The 10,921-nt window shown below is 44.6% G+C and overlaps 1 protein-coding gene across 3 annotated transcripts in view; it reads left to right on the forward strand.

Moving 5' to 3' along the window:
* Positions 1–10,921, forward strand: part of LOC145459056 (uncharacterized) — a 64,680-nt gene that overhangs the window by 23,422 nt on the left and 30,337 nt on the right. The window contains exon 1 of one of the 3 annotated variants that reach the window (XM_080337635.1): positions 10,245–10,784. The exons of the other annotated variants lie outside the window; for them this stretch is intronic. Coding sequence (XP_080193761.1) covers positions 10,482–10,784 — 303 coding nt within the window. The 5' untranslated portion in view covers positions 10,245–10,481. Of the gene's footprint in view, positions 1–10,244; positions 10,785–10,921 lie in introns of those variants that run through there. 3 annotated transcript variants of the gene reach the window in all.

Consider the following 10,921-nt stretch of genomic DNA (forward strand, 5'->3'; position numbering starts at 1 on the left):
GGAGTCTGCACCTACAGAGGCTTTCCGCCTGTACGTACACCGTAAATAGCCTACATTGGCGGAAAATATGTGTTTTAGTGTTTGTCAGATTTTCTACTCTAGCCTTGGCTGCAAATCACTTCTTGGTATCGCCACTGATTTCACACTCATTCCGATGGAGGAAAACGAGTCGGTGGTTCGTATGGAGATATGTCCCAGGGGCGGAGTGGGTTATGTGTATCATCTCTTTGCGCTTTCTTGGGATGCTCCTGGAATATAACTTGCGTAAGAATCGGTGTATTTGGCATGTTTTCACTCATTGGAATGGGCGTGAAAGCAAAATTTTGTACCAGAAAGTGTTATTGATCTTCGCACTGTTCCATGGTGGAAATCTGGAGATACGCGATTTCGTTTAAATACTGTCCTGATTTACATCCAGTAACGGCGCAAATTCATGCGCGAGTCTGGAACTTCACGTTGCGTCGCGATTCGCCCGTTTTTATCGCGGTATGACGTCAAATCCGCCGTGTTGAAGTTATTTAGCGATATCGGAAACCGTCCACCGACCATGCGGCTAGTCATTTCCCATTGCGCGTGATACAGTCATACAGGGGCTATTTCACCCTAATTTTACGACAATGCTTAGCATAAATGTGGTGCAAATAGGCAAAACGTACTGGAATCCCCCGAAAAAGTAGAAGTAATTCGTTACTGACCACTCTGGAAACGAGCGAGGTGCCGCTTTGCGTGATTTCAGATATTGACCCTCATCGCCGCGGGTATCGAGATCTGCGGCAAGGTACTGAGTCGTCGTGGCCGGTATCGTTCGCGGTTTCGCAGATCAGACTTGGACGACTAGATAATTCTAGTTGTCTAATTTCACTAAATTAGAGCGAAATGCCAGTAATCTAATTCTAATCTAATTTGTGAAATGCTTCCGTGCTCTAATTCTAATCTAATTTGTGAAGTGTTCTTATGCTCTAATTGTAATTCTAATCTAATTTGTGAAATGTTCTTATGCTCTAATTCTAATTCTAATCTAATTTGTGAAATGTCCGTATTCTCTAATTCTAGTTCTAATCTAATTATTGTTTTCCTGAAAATGCCTCTTTGTCCGAGGCATATTGCACTATTGCAGTGAGTTGAAAAGAATGTCCCTCTTGCGCAGGGAAATCCAGTGCCCAGCCGCCATCGCCTTACTTACACCGTGCAGTCATAGTAGATATTATGACGAACAATAGCCTGCTAGAGTAGCTTGTAGTCTGCGAACAACATTCTAGTTTCTAAAACCTTACGTTAGTGCATCGCCATTCTGACTAACATGGGCGATGCCCACGGTTACCATAAAAGAAGTAATATTTCATTAAAGTATAGTAAAAATCGAGCCAAGCTTGGTGTACAGAAGTTAACCATTCTCATGGTTATGGGAATGCACTGTTATTGTTGTTTATTAAACAAAAATATGTGGCGCTTATCGCCTCACGGCCTTTTGCACCACGCACTGTGATTTGATGCGAACTGCATTTTGCTGTATTCATTTCCCATATACAATTTCATTCAATTTCCAAGTTTTTGCGAACTAAGTAGCTCTAATTCCAATTATAATGTAATTTGGAAAAAGCTTAGTAGCTCTAATTCTAATTCTAATCTAATTTGGAAAAAGCAGTGTAGCTCTAATTCTAATTCTAATCTAATTTGGAAAAACTGTGTAGCTCTAATTCTAATTATAATCTAATTCAGAAAAGCTGAAAATTTTCTAGCTGTCCAAGTCTGTCGCAGATCGCACGATGCCCGAACGCGATATGCTATTGCCGGTTGAGATGTATCGAAAGTAATCCGTGTGAGATCATCCTTTGAGGTTTTGGAATTTCGCGGTGACCCTTGTACTTCGTTGGCGTCGAAATGAATCGCTGGCGATCCATGCGCTGACTGGTGGTTCTTCCCAGTCGCCGTGTGCGATACGCGGGCGGTGAAATGTCACGGTTTCTGTCGTAACGGTTGTTTAGGTGTATGGCCGTTTTCTGTGCGCGTGACGTAGTTTAATTGCCCGGATCCGGTGCCCATTAGGGACACTCATGGATGATGCGTTGTGTTTAGGGCTGTGTTTAAAACAAAAATCAATTGAAGACACAAGTTTAAAACATGTTTCTTTTTAAATATTTTTCAAAGCAATGACGTCACGAATGTTCATTTGTGACGTCATAGTTGGTTGAAATTGACGATTGAAAATATAGGGTAAATATAGCTCCTTTGACGAAATAAGCTTTCAACCCCTGTCATATACGGACCAAAAATATCTTTACCAGGACTACATCGTCATGCAGCATCTTTACGATCGGCGGTCATCATCATCAGAACATGCATTCCGTACCAATGAGCTATATCTACGTAATATAGCTGTTGAAACCAACTGTTTTGAGGGTTTCAACCATCCCATGTCGTATACGTCGGCTATATCGAGTGGTAGTCGTCCGTAGGCTCATAGAACATGTTTTTTGGAAAGTATTTACACACTTATGGCATAATTTCATAATTATACGACTTAAAAAACACAGCATGTTTTAAACAAAGTGTTTCAAACTACCATTTGTTTTAAATGCACCCCTAGTTGATTTAGTCAGCTTAGCCGTGTAAGATGTGCGGGGCTTGCACATGTGCACAATGCACATGCACATGTTATTTGGTACTGGCGATTAGGGATGGTTGGAAGTAGAGACTTTAGCTTCCTGTATGCTGGTGACGAATAGTTTAGGCGTTTCTTGGATGAGGCCGGGCTAGTTCCGCTGCTATGATCTCAGTGGCGTGGGGTCTCTCGGATATTCGTAATTTTTCGCGGGGTTTATCCGTCTGATAGTGTAAATGTGTCTATAGGCGTGACCAGGATGAAAACTTGAAGTGACATCTGATAATTTTTGGGATGCGAAATTTGCATTACCAATGATCTGGCGTCGTGGATATATTGTGATGTATAATGAAACAGTTGACGTCACATTTTCGCAATCGGAAATTAGAGTTGTCAAAGACGAATTTCGTCTCCCTGACTAATCCCCCTGTTCGTGGAATATCAACATAATATCACTTCTTCCGGGTTCAAGGCGAATTTGGCCTCGCTGGCTATGCCCCTGTTTGTGGTATATCAATCTAATATCACTTCGTCTGGGATCGAGCGTGCTGCGAATCTGCGATCATAGATTGTTATTTTATTTCAAACCTTGCGTATTTGTATGCGCAACGTTTCAGGCGTCGTGGCACAGCATTTGTCGCTTTATTACAGGGGTCGCCAACTCCAAACGGGTCGCGGGCCATTTTTCAAATTTCGTACAGGTCGCTGGCCGCATGAATTCAATATTGAGATAAAATACGCCACATAGATTAATAACCATGTTATTAAAACTTTACGCCAGTACAACGCTCTCAAACATGGACGACGGGCATAGTTACCGCAATAGAAATAATCTTTTAATATAAAAATACAAATTAAACAAAAAATATTATTTTCATCACTTTCATTATATTTTTAACCATGAGCGGCGCAGGATACCTGCCAACACTATTCAGCGCAAAAATCCTCGATATTGGGGTTAGCTAGACATGGTAGCCTACTTGCTGGAAAACTATCACCTCGTAAAGCTTGATCTTGTGGGGAAGCAATATACGACCTTAATGGCCGCATGCGGGCCGCGTGTTGCTGACCCCTGCTTTGGAACTTCAGTTTCATGTCCCGAATTCAATTCCTGGCATTTCCAATACCTGACCGTGTGATTTCTCGCGATTTAGCCAAGAATCAGCGTGGAAATCTATAATCTTTCGCAATTTGGCGTCTCAATACGCCTCCGAACTTGATTTCGTGAAACGGCGAGTAGCGTTGGGACCCCGGGAAATCCCGATCCCGGGATCCCGGGATTTGAAGCAATCCCGATCCCGGGATTGGAAGCAATCCCGATCCCGGGATTCGGGAACAGCATCTACCAAGGCTTATGTAGCGCCATATCTCTTATTTTGGTAATAAAGCAGTGTCACATACTCGGCTGATTGTCTAGAACAGTGGCCTCAAACACGCGGCCCGCCAGAACTGTTTCTGTGGCCCACGTCGGCGTTTTGACTTTTCAAGCATTCGACAATATTAAACTCGAAAATTTCAGATTTCGGATTTGAGAACTTGAAATTTCATTCTGAAACCACTCCAAAAACCTGAATCGCTATCACACATCAAACGTCCCCTAGCTGCTAAATTATAATGCGACAGCTTTTACGATGACACGATTCATTTGTCGTCTCGCATGGTTTCTAACTGTCTATATAACTCCTTATGTCGCCAAATTATGCCAAGCACAACAATATTTTCAAAAAATATTGAAAAATATGACTTTTTCGTGGCAACTGTGAATAATATTACAATAGTGTATTACATTTTCACAATGTGTATGGAATGCCAATCTGCAAGGTCCTACAAAAAAGGCGTACTGGGAAATACATATTATACCCCTATTTGATGCTGCTGCCTGCCGCGTCATCAAAAACTACGAAATTGCCCCGCGATAAAATTGGAGTTTGGGACCCCTGATCTAAACGATGATACTCTTGATGCTCTTATGTTTTGCGTCAATTCAATATCACAAGGACTAAATGTTATTTGTGTAACTTGTATGTCTATTTTACTACTTTTCTAATCCCGGGGAATCCCGGGATTGAGGAGCGAAAATCCCGGGAAATCCCTATCCCGGGATTTCAAATTTGATCCCGAAGTCCCAACCCTAATGGCGAGTCGAGGGCGGACGAAATCTGGAAATAGTTTTGTCATCTTCACGTCCAATTACGTGCTCTCGTCTCTGGTCGCTTGTTATCATAGCGCCGCGACAGCAAGCGTCGAATGTTATTAGTTGCTAAACGATCACACTAGTAAACATTGTTCCGCTGCGTAAGCAGAAACAAGAATGATGATTCCAGAGGCGCGCACTTGTTCATTTATTACTGACTCGCAATATTAGACGATTGGTCCTGCAGTGACGACTATTTCTTCCCACCACATGGAATTCTATTTAATAATACGATGTAAAAGTTTTTTCCGGATTCGGTTGTGGATCCGGGATCCGGACTTGAACTCCGTGTCCGGTTTATAATATCAAACACTCTCATCCTACAGTCCTACACCCACGGTCGTGCGCAATTAGAAAAACATTGGTAATTGTGAATCGGTTGCGTCTGGTCCAGTCTCTAGTGTAGAAGCTCAAATGTGCTCTGCTAACGAGTACATTACAGTGGACAAAGTGCAGTTAGCCAGGCTATTGTTCATCGGACTAAATTCTCTATTGCCAGCTAGCTTATTTGAAGCTGCTCAAGGTGATTGTAGGCTGTGATGTGTCTTTCCTTATGGTGCATATAGTATCGGCAACGCTGCGCTAACACGAGCCTTGCGCATGCGTCGAACGTCTGTCTGAATGGCGGCTGTTACGTCACACTAATCTAGATCATGCGCTGAGTTCGGTGATTCAATGTCGTTTTCGTGAATGGAGCCCGGGCTAAGTAATATCTTGTCATGAAATGACGAGCACACATTCGATAGCGCGCGGGCCTTTTCCTGTTCTGTGTCGTAACAATGCTGCAGATGAAATGTACCGCTTAGCGTGCGCTTACGAGCGGCCGGATTAAGCCGCGCTGTCTTTATTTGGGATTGCGGCGGTTAAGTGGCGGTGTCATTAGGCGCGTTTAGCTATAATTTTAGTCTTTGTCGTGCCGAGATCAGGCTCGAGTATATGTTCAAATTCGGGATTTATAGAATTCGCTGGGTATTTATAAGTGGTTTGATGCGCACTGTCTCAAACAGGGTATTCGCAGGTACACGACATCTGTTGTGTAGCCACGAGAAACAGTCGCAGTAATAAAGCGTAGTAATAAGTTAGGTCTTCCTTGGCGAGGCTAAAAAAACTAGGGCCAGTGTCCGACAATGTGCCTTTGTGGACGGATACAATCTGGTCGACTTACCAAGCTGTAAACCACGTCACGTTTCGGTGATGACGTGACGAAAACCCGCATTTTGGCTGAGCTGTTAGTAAATATGGCTGAGAAGTACATTCGTGATGCTTCAGTGTCTTGTGTCAGCATTGTTTGGGTGTGTTACTCCGTGTAGAGGCGCGCACAGTTGTCACTAGAGATGATCAAGGAATCCCAAATTTGTACTCAAGTATAGGGAGAAGTAACCGTTTCCGAGTAAGTAAAAAAGTAAGTATTCTAGGCCTGATTTCGCCTAGTAAACTGAAAACTGTCGAGTAGAAGTTGAAGTAGTCTACAATCCTAACCATTTGAGTAATTAGTAGCCAATTAACCTACTTTAGTGCTCAGAAAAAGTAAGAGTGCTTTGTTACTGATCACCTGGAGATCGCGTCGAAACTTTTTTCGCGCACGGCGCGGCAGGAGCCGGTCCTGTGTATTCCATGCTGCATTCGTCGAAAGTCCGTTCTCCCAGCGCTTCCTAGGTCGTCCATTCATCGCGCTTGTGATCGAGGCGCGTAATGTCGCGCTGAATAAACTGCTGGCAAAGACGGAAATTAGTAATACCGCGCGTGCTCCCCGCGAACCCCGTTAATCGAAGGTTACCGGATTGAAACTTGCAGAACCAGAGACCAGATAGCATTTATCTTTGTGGCGGTAGTAATTTAGACATGCGACCCGTCTAGTATTGGAAAACGCCGCAAAAGTTGTACTTGCGCGATCGCATTGTTCTGACGATGGGAACACTGAATACAGCGTATATAGCCTGGCTCCATACGACAATGCATCGTTCAGCGCCGGCGTTGGAAGTGTGCGGATGTGCTCATTCAGAAAAGTGTGGCTCACCCGACGCGGGGTTATAGACACAGTCGCTCATAATTCGAGTCCAACTTGCAATGAACGGAACGGGAATTGATGTAGGCCAGAGGTGGCAGGCGCGTCTGTGCCGCGCTGGAATTGGCTACTTCAAAATCCAGCGGAAGTGGGCCGACTTGCAACGGGTGTACGGTTACAGATTGCGGAGTTGTTAGAAACGTAAAGCGGGTGGATGTTTGCCGCGTTTTTGATGCCGCTGTCGTGCGCGGGCTATGTTGCTTTTCGCCGATTCACAGGCAGGCGTTCCTATGGATGTTCAGGAATTTGCCGTGGCTATAGTTAACCTATCGATTGACCCGGTTATGTAATTCGCAGATAATATGACGCATTTTCAAGTTGAATCAGCAATGGAATTACACTTGAGAGAGATAGAGAGACCGCGCTAACAGTCTAGTTGTGCATTGTGCATGGCTGGTTGGTCTCGTACGACGTCATAATCACAATTATTTCGAAGTGTATTAGTCGTCAGCTAAGTGAAATATATCAGGAAGTCGGTAGTACCGTGTTTTTCGACTGTGTTGAGGAATCTTGAATTGTAAATAGGTTGTTGGCGAGTTAGGAATTTCACATTTACTTCACAACTTGGTACCAGAGCTGTGCCTTCGGTGGTGGGGCTCTTGGAGCATTAATATTTAGTCGACCCCTTGGCTCGTGACCGGAAATGCCATCAATAAAGGTAGTAGCGGATCGAGAACGTTGCTGACCGTGGTTTAAAAGTAACGTACGCGCGTTTCGTTACCGTCAGCGTTTCTCTGTTTGATCATAATACGCCCAATACAGGATATCTCCTTGACGAAGGCCGGTTGCGGCGAATGTAATCTCTCCCGACTCTCAAAAACTGATGCAGTAGCCTGCAGCTGGAGTTAGCGCGAGGCCAACGGTGAATTGCATCAAAGGCAGCTTTTACGTGACTACCAGTTATTAATTTTGCTTGAGGTGCGCTTCTGTTAGATCGCGATTAGGTCGGCCGATAGCTTGGGAATTGGCAGATGTGTGGGGTGTGTATTTGAACAACTGCGCCGCCGTTGTGACATTCCGTGGGTGTGTTCTGATAATGGAAAAGTGTGTGCAGCCTGTGCTGTTTGCGGTATGCGTTATCGCGTATCGGCTGATCAAGATGAACAGTTGAACATGAACATGAACATGAACATGCTATTGCATCGATGCTTGCAGGCAGAGTGTAGAAGCAATTACCTAGCTGTGCGATGACAATTCTTATCAGAATGCTGACGGTGGCGTGTTTAAGTGTCTTTTGTCGCGATTTTGTGATTTTAGGAGAGTCTATGGTCGGTTGAGGCTTATAGTGGAATTTCGGCGGACCGAAATATTGTAGCATCGATTCTGAAGTGTTTTCGAATCTTCTGATTGGATTGCGCTGAGTAGAACATAGGTGTAGCGGCCAATACTTTGTGAGATTGGACGTAGTTGGTTTATTTAACCATCGCTATTGCCTTGTCACACGTCGAGAATGCATGTATTGGCCTCGTGTCGAGGGATGATAGCAGCTATCAAGTTCGCGGTATTGAAGTTTCTCCGTCGCGGCCGATAATGATTTTAAATTGGGCGGCGCAATAGGAAGGATGACATAATGTGAACAGTCCTCACCTCACATTTTGCGTTTATCTTATGACGGGCCGATGCAGCCCGGGATGATACACAGATTTAGTTCGACTGTATTATTTTTGGAACTAACGGTATTGGTTGCTTTATTTGAGGCCGCATTCAGCGCACAAGTGTACGTCGTAGATTTGTTTAACCGCCACAGAGTGGTAATATGAAGTGTATGTATGGTCAACAATTATCAGGCACATAGGTAATTACCAGATACGGTCAACTCAGTCATTATTTAAGTAGAAGTAGAAGTCGTAATTTTCTACTCTAGAAGAAATAGTAATTTCCAAGAACTATTCTAGGCCCAAAATGAGGTGTAAGTAGCCTGAAATTAAACTATTTTTAAACCAGCGCAAGTAGACTAACTTTCCTCCTAAAAAGTAGAATTACTTAGTCACTGACCAGTGACCACCTCTGGTAATTAGGCATGCCGATACCAGTGAGGAGCGGATATTGATTTCTGAGAATCCGAAAGACAGTCGAAGTCTGTGAGGATCTATCCGTCCTAATCTGAACCAAAAAATCCGCACGAATCCGAATAATGTCGCCCAGAATCTGAATTGAATAACTTCTCCGAATAATCCTGATTATACATATGAGCAGAGTAGTCTTTACAAAGGCTAAGGTTAGGGTTAGCTGGTTTCTATTTGCTTCGACCTTTGGCAAACATCCGAAACAAAAGCTGCAATAGAATCCGAATCCGACCTCAAAATTGTGCAAAATCCGGTCCGAACTCTACCCGGTTCCGAACTCTATCACTGGCCGACACACTTTGATAGCGCTGTTCTAGTGTTCTGGATCCTCGGTGTATAGTTCTCCGTACTCGGAAGGTCGGAAGTATTGTGAACGCAGGATGAAAATATCGCGATTTCCCTTGATGGATTAAAAATGGGAGTCAGGATTGTGTGTTATGCGGATGAATGATGTAGGGATGTAGCCATACAAAGATTCCCTATTTTCCGCTCTCTTAACGTTTCGATTTTTCCATCGGTTTCGAGCGGCACGTTTTCGTTTTCCGCCGGGAATCGACCTCAATGGAGCATGTAGTCTTGGTAGTCTGCATCAGCTTTCCGCGTAAACCTGCGACACGTGTCATTGTATTCATTCGTGGCAGTCGCCGAGCTACGCCACTCGTTAAGAAATCAGTCACGGTGAAAGTTAGGGTTTCGGCGAACATTGTGGTTGGGTTAGGGGAAAGCGAAATATTCCACGAAGTTCGGATGTGAGTAGCTCCGCCGACACTGAAACCGTACCTTCAAACCGTTTCGCACGAAACCTGCACATCACCGACCGATATACAGTGACTATGTCTGTCGCACATGGCGATTTTGTCACCACCCCGAAGACGTTTGAACTTGCGATGCGCACGACTCTAGCGTGTCATATGCTGGGTAATCTATGATTCAACAGATCGTTGTATATCCTGCTGATGGCGAACGCAATTTTCCACTGGTTGTGACCAATTTCGATCGATTAGAAATGGCTCCGTTCGGAACCGGTGTGAGTGCGTAATTCGTTTCACTCAAGAGAAGGAAAGGTTGGTTCAGGTTCAATGTCAGTTGTCTATACGTTATTTTACCGTGTTGGACACTGTTTTGAAGTAGGCTGCCTGTGCAAAGCGGACTGGTCAAACCTGTGACTGCTCCGTCGGGTAAAGGCCCATGTGTCTATTAAACTTCCAGTAATAGAAATACATGCGCGCGATTCCATAATTTGTCTGATCGGTGTTTTCTAATACGTCGCAAGTGAGCTTACGTGGTGTATTGTACATTGTCTATCCCGATAGTGCGTTGGATCCGTAGGCCTGTTTGCGATTCAACAAAAAATATTGCGTTTTCGGCAGTTTCGAGCTTTCGTTTCCACGCTTCATCTTACAGACATAACGCATATGAGATAGACAGCAATTGAATCATGACGTTACTTTCATGTAACATGTTACTTTTCGGGCCAATTTACATTGTTTTGTGTCTGTTCCATGCGTGTAGATCTGCAGCAGGGTCACGCCCCTGTGTAGTTAGTGTAGAACCATGGCAGCCTTCGAGACAAGGGGCCAATATATGCGCAAGAAGAGCTTTGAGGCCGAAGACGGGCTGGGATTATCTGGATCCGCGCGGAGATATTTCGACACCGGCGGCCTGGCGTCGATACCGGACAACAGCCCGTTGCCCTCGCCCACCGAGCCGTACGGCCGGCCCACTTCGCGGTCGGTGTCCAGCCGGGACGCGCTGTACGTGCGGAAGAACCGGTCTTTGCCCCGTACGAATTCCGATTCCGGGTTTTCGTCGCATAAAATGAATATCGCGGAGGTTAAGAGGAATAAGTCGCTGAAGGTTGGTATGCTACCTGTTGTCGATCCAGACTGGCGTAGTTGGTCGCCGAAGATGCGTTCTTACCCCTCAAATTGTGCCACACACATTGTTATGCCATTTCCTTGCGTTACATGACGATGAATCCGATACGTAACCTC

The sequence above is a fragment of the Botryllus schlosseri genome, chromosome 16 (assembly GCF_051294905.1).
Source record: "Botryllus schlosseri isolate E-star chromosome 16, Bs_hap1, whole genome shotgun sequence".
In the NCBI taxonomy this organism is placed as follows: Eukaryota; Metazoa; Chordata; class Ascidiacea; order Stolidobranchia; family Styelidae; genus Botryllus; species Botryllus schlosseri.